This window comes from Microtus ochrogaster, chromosome 8, assembly GCF_000317375.1.
Source record: "Microtus ochrogaster isolate Prairie Vole_2 chromosome 8, MicOch1.0, whole genome shotgun sequence".
Taxonomy (NCBI): Eukaryota; Metazoa; Chordata; class Mammalia; order Rodentia; family Cricetidae; genus Microtus; species Microtus ochrogaster.
The window spans coordinates 32,905,908-32,923,293 of NC_022015.1; the positions used below are offsets into that span (position 1 = coordinate 32,905,908).

Genomic DNA, 17,386 nt, shown 5'->3' on the forward strand with positions numbered 1-17,386 from the left:
CTACGTGACTGGGATGTAGGAGATACAGGAACTGTGCAAATCTGCCCCGGCCTTGGGGAGGGGTCACTAGGTGAGGGCGGATGCAGAAGTTGCTGGGAGGGGGGCTCCTGGCACCCTGGCTCACTGCAGGTGACATCACCCCAGCCTAGCAACTGCAGACAAGGCCCGTGAGAGGACACTGGTTCAGGTGGGCAGCTGGACAGCAAGAGCCACATAGATTATTCCTGAGGTAGGAACAGCTGGACTGCAGGTCCAGCCTGAGTGGGGGCTGTTGCTGAAGGAGCATGTTCATAGGAGCACTGGTATCTCCGAACTTCCACAAGCCTGCAGTGGCCCTGGGGTGCCCTAGCTGGTCACCTCTTCTGGACAGGGACCTTCAGAGCAACTTTTGGACCAGCAGCGCTCTGCCAGGAAAAAAGGGAAATTGATGTTATGAGCAGTTGGTCTGCTATAAGTGGTACAGCTAAGTAATTCCCATTTATAATTCTTTAGATTCTCACTTCCCCTAACAGCAGAATTAATGACCCCGTCCACACAAGATGACTACACTAATACTTCATATATGGTGTAGACTTCTCATTGCTATAGGAAAAGGAAAAATTGATAGCCCCTGATAGCAGCAAGCTCCGAAATGTTTTGACAGATTATAAAGCAGAATCAGCCTATTACTGAGGATTTTTTCCCCATTTTCCTTTCAGATGTCAACAAAACTTACCAGTTAATAACCCCCCCAACCCACCCCAGCCTCCAGAGCAGTGCCATAGTCAGCAGGATATTGCTGGTAAGCTGGACTCCCTCCCTACGGGGGGCTCACCTGAGTCACCCCAGGCGTGGTCCCTCCAGTCCCAGGCTTGACTGGTGGTGTGGGAGGTGGAACGTTTGGCTTGACCTGGGAGGAAGCAGACACAGCTGATGGAGGGCATCTCCCAAGAAGGCCAAGTACGGCCCAGCTTTATCCTCCCAAGGCTGTCCTGCTCATCTCCAGCCCTGAGGCCTCTGTCTTCACACAGCTCTGTAGGAAACCAGCTAACAACACCCCCCCCCCAAAAAAAACCCCCACCTCAGCCTCCAGAGCAGTGCCATAGCCGGCAAGATGGTTCTGGCAAGGTAGAGTCCCTGCCGGGGCTCACCTGAGTCACCCCAGGCGTGGTCCCTCCAGTCCCAGGCTTGACTGGTGGTGTTGGAGGTGCAACATTTGGCTTGACCTGGGAGGAAGCAGACACAGCTGGTGGAGGGCCATACCACTCAGAGGATTAAACCTGAACCTGGCAGAGCTCCTCTTCTTGGCTAGCTGTCCTAACCCATCTTGCAGCCTGGACAGTACTCCACAATGTTACCAGAAGCTCGAAAGGAAAGAATTAACTACTAAAACACATTTCTTTGCATTTCCACATTCCTAGAGAAGATGGTAACCTGACATTGCTTGGTTTTAGTATATCTTGAAGGCTTTGCTGAGCTTTCTTTCTGGGTGAGGCACATTTTGGCCTTCTTCCTCATCCAGTTTCTCTTAATCCTTGCTCAGAAATTCCTTTGCACTGCCCCCATTTTGCCTTTAGGATTGCTTCTAGGGTTTTCTTTTCCTTCCTTCCTTCCTTCCTTCCTTCCTTCCTTCCTTCCTTCCTTCCTTCCTTCCTTCCTCCTTCTTCTCTCTTTCTTTTTTTTCTCTTTCTTTCTTTCATTGTTGTTTTGATATTTTTTAAATTTTGTTTTGTTTGGGTTTTCAAGATAGGGTTTCTCTGTGTAGTCCTGCCTGTCCTGGACTCATTCTGTAGACAAGGTTGATCTCGAACTCAGAGATCCACCTGTCTCTGCTTCCAGACTGCTGCTATTAAAGTGTGATATGGGATTCCCCTCTGTATGCTGTGAATATGTCTTATTATCATTGGTTAATAAAGAAGCTGTTTTGGCCAATGGCTTAGCAGAGTAAAGTCAAGCAGGAAATCTGAACAGAGATAGAGAGAGAGAGAGAGTAGGCAGAGTCAAAGAGACACCATGTAGCTGCCAAAGGAGGCAGACATCATGTAGTCCCAAGAAGCAAGAGGTAACAATCCACAAGCCTTATAGTAAAATATAAAATAATAGAAATAGGTTAATTTTTTCTGGGGGGGGGGTTCGAGACAGGGTTTCTCTGTGGTTTTGGAGCCTGTCCTGGAACTAGCTCTTGTAGACCAGGCTGGTCTCGAACTCACAGAGATCCTCCTGCCTCTGCCTCCCAAGTGCTGGGATTAAAGGTGTGCGCCACCACCACCCGGCTAGAAATAGGTTAGTTTAAGATGCAAGAACTAGCTAAGAATACGTCTGATCTATTGGTCAAACAGTGTTGTAATTAATATAGTTTCTGTGTGATTATTTGGTCTGGACAGCCACAAAATGAACGTGCAGCCTCTATCTACAAAGGTATGTGCCACTACCACCACCTGGCTAGACTTTTTCAGCTCTTATGTAAGTCTAAAATTAGTACTGGCTAGGCACAATGATGTACATTTTTAATCCCAGCACTCAAGAGGCTGAGGCAGGAGGATCTCTATGAGTCTGAGGCCAGTCTGGTCTACACAGAGAGCTTCAGGCCAGCCAAGGCTACATAGTGAGGCCCTGATTAAAAAGTAAATAAATAATTTCCCTCTTCCCTCCAGAAATGGAAAAAGAAAAACAGAAAATCACACCTATAATACCAACACTCAAGAGGCTGACGCAGGAGAACCACCATGAGTTTAAGGGCCAGCCTGGGATACACAGTGAGTTCCATACCAACCTGGGCTAAAGTGAGACTAAATTTAAAAAACAAAACAAAACAAACAAAAACCAGGGGCTTGTGAGATGGCTCACTGGGTAAAGACACTTATGCAAGCATGGCAATCTGAGTTCAAGCTCTGCAGCATACGTAAGAGTGGAAGGAATGAACTAGTTCTACAAAGTTGTCCTCTGATCCTGCTTGCATGCTATGGCTTGCATGCACACATCACAGCACACCACACACAATAATAACGATAATGATAATTAATAATAATAAACAGCAGTAACAGCAGCAGCAGCAGCAAGGGCCACTGAGACTGATCACACAGTAAAGGTGCTTGCAGCACAAGCCTAACGACCTGAGCTTGAGTCCCAGAACCAAGTAAAGTTGACCTCCACATGTGCATACATGCCCACGTGCATCATACACACAATAACATAAATAAATAAATAAATAAATAAATAAATGAATGAAGAAAACATGAAATTGCTATAGCAAGACATAGTGACAGTTGTTAAAGGCTAAGTGTCAAACTTTCCAGAGATGTGGAATTTTAAGAGTCTCCAGATGGGGACTGGAGAGATGGTTCAGAGGTTAAGAGCACTGGTCCTGAGTTCAATTCTCAGCAACCACATGGTGGCACATAACCATCTATAATGAGATCTGATGTCCTCTTCTGGGCTGCAGGCATACATGCAGGTAGAACCCTGAATACATAATAAATCTTAAAAAAAAAATAAGAAAAAAACCTCTTGGAAACAGCAAAAGGAAGGCAAAAACAGAATGAAGAAGGTCAGGGGGACTGCAAAGGCCAATGTTGGTGCTGGCAAAAAGCCAAAGGAGTAGCTCTGCAGTGACTGATCTGCTGTGATATGCCGACAATTTCCCAGAGGACAAATAAACTAAAAGCTTATGTGTCTGGAGTATGCTGTTTATTGGATGTTAGAAGAATCAGGTGGCTGGGCTAGAGAGATGGCTCAGAGGTTAAGAGCATTGACTGCTCTTTTCCAGAGGTCCTGAGCTCAATTCCCAACAACCACATGGTGGCTCACAGCCATCTATAATGAGATCTAGTGCCCTCTACCGACGTGCAGGCAGAACACTGCATACATAATAAATAAAATTTTTTCAAAGAAAAAAAAAGTCTCGAGATGATCTCCCAAGCATTCATTCGTTTCCCTAGACATCAGTTTATTTAGTACAAAACAGTTCCCAGCAAAGAACTCACTGGCATTCAGAGCCCTATCCTGTCTTGGTTACTTTCCATGCTCTTCCTGTATCAACCCACATTCACTTACAATAAGAAGATAAGAAGTAGACAAACGAAAGGACACTCAGAAAACTGTCAACTAGCACTTTCCAGATGAGCAGTGTAGACTGAAAGCCACTTGAGAGCCACAAGTGCCCAGAAGAGCAGCTAAGGCCCTTAACAAGGTCTCGGGCAGAGCAAAGAACAAATAGTCACCCTTCAGGTCCCACAGGTCAGGAGGGCAGCTGACTTGTGCAGTTAAGGCCTGTGTCAGAGTTCAGGGGCAACTGGGTGTCTGTCCTGCTGCTACCTTGCATTTGCTCCCTGGGACAGGCAAGCCCATGCACCTACACACAGGTTCTCTACCGGTCCAGCCATGACCCCAGAGTAGCTACCTAGGGCTGGGGCTAGAGCAGGGTCCCATGGATTCTCAGAAGTAGGAGAAGTTGGGGGGGGGGCATGCCCAGGAGTCCTGGATTTTCTGCCTGGAAGTGACTTCACCACTGTCTCTTTTTCTCCCCGAGTGTGATACCCAAGCCCAACAAAGGACTCTCCAAACCCCATTCTACATGGGATCAGCAGCCTGCCCGGTAAGAGCAGGCCTCCAGGCCCTGCAGAGGCGGTTTCTACCAAGTAGCCTCGGAGACCAGAGACCCACAGTGACACTAAACAGGCTGCCCCTTTCAGGTCTAAGCAAAGGGGTTCCCGTTCATCTAGAGGTGAAGAGCCCTGCTGGGAATGACTCCAACACCGCAGGGAAGAATGAACTGGAATGAATCTCTACTTTCAAAGCTTTAGTAAGTGGCATTTTGAGACCTTCCAAATCTCTATAGCTTCCTCCCAAGGAAAAGTGTAGGATTATTTGTCTCTGGAGCAAAGGGCCACAGGCCTGAAGGAGGGGAGGGTCTCCTCAGAGTTAAGGCTGTCTCTTTACCTGCTTGGGTTTCAGCTTTGGGAGGGGCTTGGTAGGTGGAACAGGTCTAAGCTGTTGGAAGAAAGAGATAGAATCAGGATCCAGGGAGCAGAGCAGTTCAGGGTTGGGGGATAGAGCAGTAGGTACCCCTCCCTCTCAGGCTCCTTGAATCCACCCTTAGGTTCAATTTACTATCCCAGCTAGGCAAGGCTAATTTACTTTGCCAGTACAGCAGCTGTTTCCTAGGGCCCCAGGCCCACAGAGTCAGCCACTAGATGCCACCTCCAGGAGGTTTCCATGTCCTCAGAACACACATGGCTGTTTCCCAAGGCTTATTAGATTTGTTACCTGCTGAGTATAAACTGGAACTGGAAGTGGTGGACTGGGCACAGGAGCTGGAGGCTTCAGGGAACAGAGATGTGAGCCTGGGCCCAAGAAGCAGTGCTTGCCCCCAACCCATGCCCACCAGGTCCCATGCTTTAAGGACCCAAGACTCTTATACTTCCCAAATGGTACTACCTCCACCCCCGCTTTCCTGCTCACACTAGGTGAGATACATGGCTTATCCCATTTTACTCTCACATTTCAGGTCTGAGAACCCTCAAACCCACAAGTCCAGACTCCAAATATAGATCCTTAGAGGACACATCTTGATCTAGTCTCTCTCCTTCCCTTGGGGTAATTGAGATACTTCTCAAGACTCCAGGCTGTTGCAGGGCTCATGAGTTAATTTATACAAAAAGGCTTCACTATCCCTAATAGACTCACCCCTCCACTATCCCTACTGGGCTGCAACCTGAGTTCCCCTCTGTTCAACCTCCGCCCCCAGAGGACAGTACTTACTGCAGGGGGTGGCCTCTTTGGTGTCACTGTAGGTCTCGGGGGCTGGTTGGTACAAACCACCTCTGGGGTGCCTGGAGGCCTTCTCTTATCTGGCAGGCTGCTGTCCCTCATGAAGAATAGGGGGTTGGAGAGCCCTGTGGTGGGCTTGGGTGCCACACTCCTGGGGAGGAAAAAAAGACAAACAATGGTGTGGTCATTTCCAGGCAAAGAATCCAGGATTCCTACTGAGGCTGGCATCTCTACCCTGGTACACCCTACACAGGCTGCAAGCTGTAGTCACAGGCACACGGGTGAGCCCAGGAGGCCAAGGAGCAAGTCTCTTGACAGCTGTGCTAAGGTGTTTGGAGGATCTTGGAAAAGCTGTGCTTTGGCAGTCAGTTTGGGGGTCAAGGTCTTGGTGCAGGGCACAGTAGGAACCTAGTGGGGCATATGTGGCCATGGCTAGGGGTGGGAAGGTCATCTCAACTCTGGACTTACCGTATCCCTATCTGTTGCCCACACTGTCCCTTTAAAGCCTCGAAGGAGGAGGAGGAAGAGGAGGAGAAAGAAGAGGAGGAGGAGGAGAAGAAGCAACGGAAGAGATCCTGGGAGTCTCCTGAGCTTCCCACCAAGCCTTCCCAGCACCCAGAGAACCCCAAGGCCCTTTGAATGCCCTGCCCGGGCCTGCTGACAGAAGCAATGTTTTTTTTTTTCTTTCTTTCTTAAGTAGCCGCAAAGCCACTTCCCAAGTGCCGAGTACAGGAAGTATATGTCTCATATGTAGATATGTCACAACTTCCATGTCCTCACCTCCTCTGGACTTGGCTCTGGACCTTTCGGTAGAAGATGACACCTGCCAGGATGACCATCGCCGCCACCAGGATCACCAAAGCCACCACCACACCAACTGGAAGGCTCCCAGATGCTGTGTGACACATGGCCACATGATCATCCAGGATTGGGACCAGCTGGATCAAGAGCTGGGGAGGGCCCTTGGGAGATACTGGCCCAAGGATCAATCCCTTTTGACCATGTCCTAGGTCCCACACCCCACATGTGGTCAAGTGCCTGAGGACTCCAGCAGAGGGCCCGGTACATTACACCAGCTCTTCAGGCGTTCCGGCAATGGGTTAGATGTGGTGAGTGCCAGCCCCACAGTGCCACTGTTGAGGCCTAGCCAGGCTCCCGAGGCTGCGGTGCTATGGACAGCCACAGTGACCACTGGGGAGGAAGACACTGTGGGGGTTGTAGGGAGTGGCCCTGGATGCCTGGGCCAAGGCTATCTGGCCTTGTTTTGAGCAGGACATAGTCACCTTTGAGATGCAGAGATATGGGATCCCTCCTAATCACCCTCAAGCCCGGCAACCCGCAAAAACCAGCTCTTGTGGTTCTCAGGACCTTACCTGCTTGCCCAGCTGGTACATCTGCCAGCAGCTGTGCACAGTGGGGCGGGGCCCAGCCCGCATGGCAGTGGCACTCTCTCTTATGGTTGCATACCTGGAGGGGAAGCTGGGCCTCAAGGACGGGTACCCACAGGGCAGCAGATCAGGTCACAGCACACATAGGATTCTCCTCCATCCACCCACATGTCAATCTTAGGGTTATAAGGAGTATCCCTAGTGACCACACTGGCCACTGGCCACGAGTTCAGTGGAGGGCACCTGTCCTACTTTAGCCTCAGAGAGGACTTGTTGATGCCTCCATTAGAAGGATATAGGCTAGTCTGAGCCCACACTGCTATGCCCACAGCTATCTCTGCCACAAACTCCATCTGACAAGTAAGTGGTGGTAGCTTGAGGGCACCAGTCAGTAGGTATACCATGCCCTGAGGTCCTGGGCCACACGTACCCCATGGTTGTTGCACTTAGCAGAGCAATTCTCAGATCTATATACATGGAGGTCCTGGCAGCGTCCACTCATGCAAACCTGGAAGGTGGAAGGGGCTCTTGGGTAGTTGGCCTAGACCCCACCCCCAACCCACTATCTTCAAACCCAAAGGTCAGTCCAGGACAGCTGGTGTGTTCACACTCTAGGATAACTAGGCCCTCATACTTGTTTGTGTGTGTGTGTGTGTGTGTGTGTGCATACGCATGCACACATGGGATAGGGGCTCAGCCATGAGAATGGTACTGGACTGGCTGACCCTAGGGACACCTTGGGTGTGGTGGTCTCCAGACAGGTGCCTCTGCTTGTCCAGTTACCTTGTCAGGTTTGACTAGGGGATAAGAGGTTCCACGCACATGCCCCCACCAGTCAACACTCATAGGGGCACATTTGGTCTTCAGCAGCCTGGGATAGCTTTCAAGTGCTTCTCAGCTCACCTTCCCCTCCTCGCACTTGGTGCCCTGAAGTACCAGCTCATAGGTGTCAGGGTTGCTGTCTGTGCCAAGAGCGTGGCAGATTCCATGGTGGGTGGAGAAACTGCAGGAGGAACGTTCAAGGGGCTTCTGGCCTCCCTCACAGTACAGCACCCCACACCGGTTCATTCTGCAGACAGAGGGCAGGCTGTGGTCACAGGTGTCCTGGGCACGTGCTCAGAGGCCTGGGAGCTGCAGGAGATGGCCCCAGGCCTCTCCTTCCTCAAAGCTTGATGACTTGAAGTGGGGCATACTCCAGGAGAGCCATCTGTCTCACAGAGCAGTCCTCCTCTGTGGGGAATTGTCAGTGAAGACACGCCACCCCTGGTCCCCAGCTGTTACTTACTTGCCAGCGTACATACTGACACGGCAGCCCTGAGAGATGCTAAAGGTAAAGCAGGAGTCTGATGCAGCCCGGGCACCTGGGGGGCAGGAGAAGTTAGCCTGGTGTAGGTCACAGACACTCCACAAGCTCGCCCCCATCCTATGTTCATGCCTGCCTCACCTGGCCCCCATAGATCCTGGCACTGTTGTGTCAGTGTGGGGCAGCTCCCATCAAAGCAGTAGCCCCCCGGGCAGGGTGTGCCATTCTGTTGGAAAGCATCTTCAGGGCATGTTGGCTTCTGGCCATCACAGAACTCCTCCAGGTCACATATGTCCTTCCTGGGACGACACAGCTCACCAGCTGGCTTCACCTGGTACCACAGAGAAGCTCACCGTGGAACAGGTCCACATGAGGCCTTCATAGGTATCCTGTTGTCCCGGGCTTGACTGGGGCAGATCCTGGGTGGAGTCCAACTTACCTTGCACTCATGACAGCAGGCACCATAAGCACACTCTGCCCCCTTGACTAGCTGGCAAGAGGTGGCATTGCAGCAGGGGTTCTTACAGTCCTAGGAGGACAGTGGTTTGAACAGCTATGCCCTAGCCAGACCTGGCTCCAGGGTAAATTAGCTTTTGGTGAACTTTGGGCAAGGGGCCGCAGACAATTTTTCTCCAATTCCTTAATAGGTTATTAGGGGCTCAAAGGGAAATGTGGTAACGTGTGATTCCCAAGGGTTACACGTGGTGTGGCACATAACATCAGGCCTGAGAGGCTAACCTAAGCAAAAAGGACCTTGGGTTGAGGCCCCTACAGTAATGCTGAGGCTGACCAGCAAGGGGCAGGGAGAGGGTGAGACAGACCTGAGGTGTGCCACAGTCACACTGCTCTCCATGCTCTACAAATTGGTTTCCACACACAGGGCCTCCCACGAACCGGTTGACATCTGGGACATTGGTCAGGCAGCCTGTCTGGGGCTTCATCACGAATGACTCTAGGTCAACCTGGCTACACCTGCTGAATTTCCTTGGGAAGTTGGAGCTAAGAGAAAGGGATATGACCATCAGGGAGTTCCACATGCCAGTCTGTTCCTTCCCACCCAACATGTCCCACTGGACCTCACCCAAACATTTGGGTCATGATGCAGCCACCAGCCTCACGTGGTACAGGGCAGTAGCAGCCTGGGATGCTCTCATCATGGTTCATGCCCAAGTTGTGGCCCAGCTCATGGGCCATGGTGGATGCTACACCAATGGGGTCCCTGGCATTGTCCTATGAGGATATGATCATTAGTATTGTCTTGCTACCATCTACCCACATGCCCTCTGCCACCCTAGGTGTCAACAGGCGTGATGCTGCTTTCTGCTTAATACCCTAACAAAAAACAGGTTCCAAATCCATCCCCGGAGTAGGTAACTGCTTCGTGGTTTCTTAGGGACCTGGACTGACACTTCTACCCCACAACTCAGACTCTGTGCTTGACTGTTCAGCCACCAGACAGCTTAGCAAAATTGGTTGAGAGTTCCATTTACCTGGTTCACAGCTCCTGAGTGCCAGGAACACAGGGCAGATACCTTAGCCAGTCCGACAGTGTTGCCGATGAAATCAACCCCTCTAGAAACAGACATAACATGTAATATCCTGGACATGGTTCCTGGCCCCTCTTCATCCCTTCACAGCTCTGCTCTGGTGTCCTGCCCTCAAGGCCAGGCTGTACAGAAGCCAAATCTCCAGGGCCTGGCTCTATCTCACTGTGGTGGATGGGTGTGCCGGGACACTCACGTGATAAGTTGCACGTTGTCATGTGGGTACTGCCCTAGCAAGTTCTGTTCCCTCCAGTTCAAGAAGTTCTCCAGTGTTACATTGGCATGGGGGCTGATGTAGAACTTGTCTCTGCTCCAGATCTCCAGGCCCACCAGGACCACACGGAAACCAAGCTCCTGATAAAGCTGCAGAGGGTGAGATGCCACCTAGGTCAGGCTGGGGTTGGGGCAGATGGGCATTACATCCATTTCACTGAGGGGTACTGAGCTCAGTATAGAGCCCTGAACTAGTTCCCCTCCTGATCTGCTAGCTTGCCCTTTTCACCCTAAACAGCTACACCTTCTCATCAAGTGTCAGCATCCCTGGGGTAACCTACCTTGTCCACGTGGTTTACTACCTCCAACACACGCTGGCGCACGGCCTCTCTGCTCCCCAGCTTCCGGAACTAGAAACATACGGTCTTTAGGCTGGGACCTGGCAACCTCATCCCAGCTCATACAGCCCTCTCAGCCCCTGCCTCCCATACCTCTTGGCTGTCTGTGACCACGTACAACTCCACATATCGGGGTTCTCTGGGTATCAGCCAGTTCTAGGGAAAGAATCTAGTCAGCATTCTTGGCCTTGACCCAATTTACCCCAGAGCCCAACTCTGTGCTGGGAGGCAAAGTCTAGACATCTCCAGTGCTTTCTCTGTAGCAGCAGGGTTGAACCAGGTCCAACCACTGGCCATGGGGACTACTTCAGGACTACAGACAGCCATGCGTAGGCCCAAACATGGGCTCTATGGCTTGACTGGCCAGCAGGGGCTGCTCACCCGAGGCCGAGAACTGTAGATTTCTAAGGCCCGAGGCCCTAAGTCATCCAGGCTAGTGTCGCTGACCCCACAGGTCCCAGCCTTCTCTTGCAGGTGCTTCTCCTGGTACATCGCATGCTGCCCCTCTTCATCACCATCCAGAGGCTCAATCAAGTGGACAGTGGACCCAACTCGGAAAAAGCCCCTGAAGGGAGAGTCAGATGGACAGAGGGTATGGTCAGCTTGCCTATCAGGGATTACAGGTAGTCCATGCCTACTGCCTCGGAACAGCCACCTCCCACCCTTGTGGGAGATGCCCAGGCTTGTGGACATAGGAGACAAGAAGGCACATGGGTTTGGTGTGGCTGGCAATTCTTTTTTTTTTTTTTCGAGACAGGGTTTCTCTGTGGCTTTGGAGCCTGTCCTGGAACTAGCTCTTGTAGACCAGGCTGGCCTCAAATTCATAGAGATCCGCCTGTCTCTGCCTCCCAAGTGCTGGAATTAAAGGCGTGCGCCTTCACAGCCCGGCATGGCTGGCAATTCTTAATGGAGTCTAACAGCAAAGAGATTTTTTTTTTTCAAAGTCTCATGCCAAGGTCTTTTTTTCTTTATTCCTTTTTTAAAGATTTATTTATTTTTATTTTACATGCACTGGTGTTTTGCCTGCATATATGCCTGTGTGAAGGTGTCAGATCTTGGCGTTACAAATAGTGGTGAGCTCCTATGAGGGCACTGGAAATTGAACCCAGGTCCTCTGGAAGAGCAGTCAGTGTTCACAACTGCTGAGCCATCTCTCCAGCCCCAGGCCTTTTTTACACAGCCTCAGTTTACCCTTCTGTAGAATGGGACTTCCTGCTTGGGTCTGCAGTACATACCTGAGGCCAGCACAGGTGCTAAGGCTGGCCGCTGAGCCCTGGTATCCTTCCACATGGCCCTGGTAGAGGCAGTGGTCCTGAAAAAGGGAGAGAGGGTCATAGGTCTTGCTGCCACGGTCTCGTTGGCCCAGGGAAGGCTGTCCTGGCACATACCTGCCCAGGTAGCTGTTCTGTCACCTCGGAGCCATTGGCAGCTGAGTAGGTCTCAGTGTAGCTCGAACCCAGCAGGTCCCTGGAAGGGAACCACTTAAGCTCCCTAGTTTCACCTTCCCCCTGAACAGCCCTTATAAAGAGCCTACACTTCCCATTGGACTCAGGAACTGACTCAAGAGCCAGAATCTGCTTACCTGTTCTTCCGAAGGTGCAGGGTGAACATGTGTTCTTTGGTCCCAAGAACATAGCTCAGATTCTCTGGGTACAGGCCCTGGATGGGGATTCAGTGAATGGCCTTCAGCTTATGGCCAATGTTTCTCTTAGCAGAGAGCCCCAGAAGGACCTCCCTAGGAGATCTTTGCAATTCATTAGTTTCAGGCAAGAAAGTAGGTGGCTGGGGCCAGGTTGAGCTATTTGGGAAGGACAGACAAAGCAAGTCTCCAAGATGAACAAGAAAAGCATAGAGCTTCTTGGCCCCTTGAGCCATTTCCCCATTTGTTCACAGGATGATGAAGATGATGACGATGATGATATGACATTCCTTCCCAGAGGAAGCAGGGTAGGAAATGATAGGGAGCCTTAGCCAGAGCCACTGAATCCAGGGCAACATGGGGTGGGCAAGGTAAACAGACTCTCTCAGCAGCACCATTGCACAGCTGGCTATGGTGTCCATCCTGAGGTTCAGGGCAGGTGTGTGCTCTACACTCGATGACCCTTCACTCATACACCATGTGCACAACCAGCTAGCCCTAGGGACAGCATACACCAGGAAAAAGGAAAGCCCAGGCAGAGAAAAAGAAGGCCCAGGAACCTTCCTGGAGGTCTATAGGCTATACTCAGTTCCCAGCCCCAGGAAATCCCAGCCGGAGAGGTTCTAGTCGCGTTTACATAGCTTTAGGGTGAGCAGCTGCTAGCTAATCTGAAGAACCACTGCCAACTGAAACTGGGGAGTGGCCTGGGGCAGCACAAGCTGCTGTACCTCTCCTGGGTGACAGGCCTCTCCAGATGGAGTCAATGGCCTCCAAAGGAGAGAAGCTCTAGACTCTGATTCAGGGTGGTGGCAGGAAGGAAGTGGTAAGCACAACAGGGAGAGACCATAGTCATGCCCAGACACACAGACAGGTTTAGGTACTGCAGCTGTGCAGAGCGGCCCCCAGAGACTGCTGGTCCTTTCACAGAAACAGATTGTGCGGCGGAGCTAATGGACTCACCCAGTGGGAGGGCAGGTCTCTGCGGGTGCGGGACGCAGTCAGGCGCCGAGGCCATACTACCTCATACTCTTTCACATTGGGCAAAGGGGGTCCAGGAGCTACAGCTGCAGGAGAAAGGGGTCAGAAGGCACCGCACAGGCAGTGCTTCCCCTCTTATCTGGGGAATCACCACATGGCTAGGTACCAGCAATGGGATCTGACCTGGTGGTCCAGGTAAGAGCTTTGTGCCAAAAATACCACCGGATCCATCGTACTAGAGTCAGCGGTCTGAACCTAGCACGCCACGCATGGTGCCCCCATCCTTCCCCAGTGCCTATTTAAACCTACCCAGAGAGAAAACACATAGGCCCTTGGTCTGCCGCCAGACATCTAGAGTTGACCTGATCTCATCTTTAGTTACATGATCAGATCTAATTGATTAAGAAAGCACACCCTCCCTCAGGTTTTTCTCTTCCCAACAGAAAACTTTGTGTCCAACAACAGATGAGGGACCCTCTATAGGCAGGCCCAGTTTTAGAGACCACCTATCCCAGAGAAGTGTCCTCTTTTGGCATAGGCAAAGGGTGTAGCTTCTTAACCCCAAACTTCCAGGACTAAAAGGCAAGAGGAGAGACCATTCCAGCCAGATGCCTCCCAGGACAGAAGTAAACCAAGTCTTCCAGCGGGAGTCAGGACCCTGTGTTCCTAGGGAGCTGGGACCACTGCATCTCTAGCTTCTGACCCTGCCCAGCTAGAGGGTTCAGCATCATCCATGGTCCCACAGGTGAGTGAACCTTGCTGACTGGACTCCTATAGCAGCCAGGGAAGCTGCCCTGTGGGCACCACACCTAGTGGTGTCATTCTTTCTGTAATCCGCTCAGGAGGGAAAGTCCCAGGAGCCAACTTCTCTTACACTTCACTTCTGAAAAATCCAAATTCTGATCTTTTCTGTATCTACCTATTTTCTCCATACCCAAGAACCAACTCTAGAGAGGCAAGGTGACCTGACTATGATAACTGGCTACTAGGTCGAATACCAAGCCCTGAATGGGTTTCTTGAAATCAAATCATCACTCACCTGGTGTCCACAGGGCGCCGAGTAGCCAGAGGCCAAGCATGATGGGATCTTGAAGACAGTAACCCTAGAGGTTCCACAAAGTTCTGTCTTGAGCACTGACTAGTGTGGTTACTTCTGAGAGCCCTTCCCAGAGATGAGGGCTGGCCAATCACTAAGTCATGGGGCGGGCTGGGGTGGGGCTGGGCGGGGCGAGATGTGTACACCTCTGTACCAGTATCCTGCTGGCAGCAACCAGCCCCCAGAGCAGTCTGGAGTTACAGAGGCTCTTCCCCAGTGGCTTCTGGCTAGCTTTGCATCTCCCATAATTGGGGACCAAATTAACAGGAGCTGGAGACGGTACATGGACCAACTCTACAAGCTCCTAGTCCTGGTGGAGAAACCAAGAACTTGCCTTCTAGTCCTATCAGAGCTGGGGAGTGCTAATTGGGTGGAGTCTAACTGGAGGAAGATGACTTTTGAAGGGGAAGTTACTTGTAAGCCTGAAACGTCAGAAGGTGGGGACCCTTTGACTTCCAGGACAACTGAAAGCCTTAGGGAGGGCCAGTGTGGTCCCAGGACCACTCTGTGGGAGCTGACATTTTCCAAAATCTCTGCCGAGCTCTACCATGCTTTTGAGGCCTCACTGGGAAGGGAAATGCAGGTAGGAACAGGCAGGTGGATATCTAAGCCCAGGTGACCAAGTGACAGCAAGCAAGAAGGCTACCTGACTGATCCTTTGGGGTCCTGAATCACCAGTCTCCATGTACAGGCCTGAATTCTGTCCTTCGTGTCCCAAAGGTAGTGTTGTCCCAGAACCAGAGGTCTCAGCACCCCTATATGGCCTAGTTCCCAGCTTCTCCAGGTGGGTCTGTTACTGTGGGAACCCAGGACTATTTGGAATATAGTCAAGCCTGTTTATTATTTGTGGTAATGTCTTCTTCTGTAACCCAGTCTTGTGGACATATATGGTTAGACCTTACAGACTCCACAAATCTACTCTACCAGGGGTAAGAGACCTAAAGGGGGAGACACGCAGACTATCAACAGGGCTTGACAATTCAGCCAGAAGAATTCAGTGGGGCTGGGCTAGAGTCTTGGACCATATTCTGAGGGCTATACCTAAAAATTTAAGCTGGGGCACAAATGACACCATTACCCCCACTGGTCAGAAATGTAGCAATGGTTTAGGAATCTCACCAGCAACCTGCTGCCAGAGATATCAGGCCACAGTGCTTAGGGCTAGAACAGACACCAGGCTGCAGAAAGCAGCAGGCAGAGCTCTTGGGCAAGGCTGACTTTGCACATACACAGGACCTTAGTAACAGTGAAGGTTCAAAACAATTTTTCCTTAGTCAAATAGGGAGGCACAATCGAAAGCTGTTGCCAGTATGTATGTACCACTGTCTTGTAAGTACAACCATCTATAGTGAAGGCAATGGAACAGGGTAAAAATCAAAAGCCAGGACCAGGTGGGGCCAATTTTGTCCTGCCCTGGCAGAAATACATTGGAAATGATGGGTACTCACTCCACCACATAAGACAGACTCAACTTATTGCTATCTTCGCCCAGCAGGTGCTCTGAAGGTTTGTAGTTGGGTCCCACACAAACCTGGGAGCTGCAGATCCAAGACCAGAGATATGGGTGTCTGGACTCCTGGAAACAGACCACTAAGCTCTGCTTAGTCTGGCATTTATTCTGACAACACTGGCTTGGCCAATGTAGGTTTACTCAGGCAAGCCTGAACGTGCTGCAGACCAGAAGAAACAAAACAAAACACAGGCACTCCAGGGGGCCTCTTTTTAGCTAGCCAGTCCTGACTGGGTCATCCACAGTCTTACCAGCTGCAGAATCAAGAGATCTGCCTCCAGTTCTCACTCCTCCAAACACTTCCTCATTCCCCAAGCTCACCTGGGGCAGATGTTTAAAACTGTCCACTCCAGGACTGAAACAAAAAGCCATTGAGATGAGGCGGCCACAGTACAACTTGTTAGATACTTTGCTGAATAATTTTCAAAAGGAAAGGCCTGCATCTAATGGATAAAGGGCATCCAGACCCTGATGGGCAGGAGTAGCGTCCAGCTTAAAGCTTAGTCTGTCTCCAAGGACACATCTCAGAAAGTACATCTTAAGGGTTCTGGGTGAAGAGTTGGGCACACACTGGTGAAGTGAGAACACCTTCAGTCAGGGATAATGCTGCCCCCTAGCGTCCATAAAGGCAGATCCAAACCATGTAGAGAACAGTCCCAACCCCCAGGCTACACCTCCCTTGCCTGGTATTTTCTAATTATATTGCTCCTTGCACAAACATGCTTTTACTGTCTGAGGCTAAAAGAAGCACTGCCCTACACACACACACACACACACACACACACACACACACACACACACACACACACACACTGAACTTTGAAGGCAAACACAGTTAAGTTTTAAGAAACCTTACTCTGGTACAGTCAGCTTCCGTTTTTATTCCTTTTGCAAGTACATGTACATATTTGTGTGTGTTTGTGTGCACGCTTGTGCATGTAGAAGCGAGAGACTGATACTAGTTACTTCCTCTATTACTATCCATCCTATTTTTAATTTTAATTAATTAATTAATTTAGAGACAAGTCTCTTGACCTCATGATTTAGCTAGACTGGCTGGTCAGGAAGCCCTAGGAACCCTTTCTCCCTGCCCCAGCACTGGGGATAGAATGTTCCACTACGCTCAACTTTTTATACAGGTGGTGTATTGGGTGAAATTTACATCAGTTTCAAATAAGATAGAGCCATTTTAGAAGAGGGAACCTCAACTGAGAAAATGCCCCACAAGGCTGTTCTGTGGTGCATTTCCTTGATTGATGCTTGAAACAGGAAGGGCCAGCTCAGCGTGGACAGTGTTGCCTCTGAGCAGGCCCTGGGTGTGATTAAAAAAAGCAAGGTCGAGAAAGCCATGGGAGAAAGCCAGTAAGCAGCCCTCCTCCATGGCCTCTGTATCGGTTCCTGCCCTGATTGTCCTGGATTATGGACTAGATTACAAGCTATAAGATGAGACAAACCCTACCCTCTTTGAGTTGCTTTTGCTATGGTGTTTCATCATAGCAACGAAAGCCCTAACTAAGAAAGATGGTAAGGATCTGAACTCAGGTCCTAACACTTGCACAGAAAGCACGT

At 50.6% G+C, this 17,386-nt stretch overlaps 1 protein-coding gene and 1 long non-coding RNA gene across 2 annotated transcripts; one reads left to right on the forward strand and one right to left on the reverse strand.

The window, feature by feature from the left end:
• The first annotated feature begins 29 nt into the window (after positions 1 to 29).
• On the forward strand, positions 30 to 2,800 carry LOC113456523. Its single transcript, XR_003377281.1, has 3 exons — positions 30 to 70; positions 699 to 781; positions 2,634 to 2,800. It is a non-coding gene; the product is annotated as an uncharacterized LOC113456523 (long non-coding RNA).
• Adam8 (ADAM metallopeptidase domain 8) lies at positions 70 to 17,374 on the reverse strand. Its single transcript, XM_013347762.2, has 25 exons — positions 14,251 to 17,374; positions 13,194 to 13,297; positions 12,177 to 12,253; positions 11,983 to 12,061; positions 11,830 to 11,906; positions 10,976 to 11,159; positions 10,688 to 10,750; positions 10,538 to 10,606; positions 10,180 to 10,346; positions 9,930 to 10,011; positions 9,521 to 9,669; positions 9,261 to 9,438; positions 8,879 to 8,968; positions 8,581 to 8,770; positions 8,422 to 8,497; positions 8,040 to 8,205; positions 7,567 to 7,644; positions 7,122 to 7,215; positions 6,529 to 6,643; positions 5,740 to 5,899; positions 5,245 to 5,298; positions 4,918 to 4,968; positions 1,131 to 1,205; positions 815 to 889; positions 70 to 404 (listed from the first exon to the last, which is right to left on the reverse strand). The coding sequence occupies exons 1-25, from the start codon at positions 14,288 to 14,290 to the stop codon at positions 354 to 356; spliced, it is 2,544 nt and encodes an 847-aa protein (XP_013203216.1). The 5' UTR covers positions 14,291 to 17,374; the 3' UTR covers positions 70 to 353.
• Between the last annotated feature and the right edge of the window lie 12 nt (positions 17,375 to 17,386).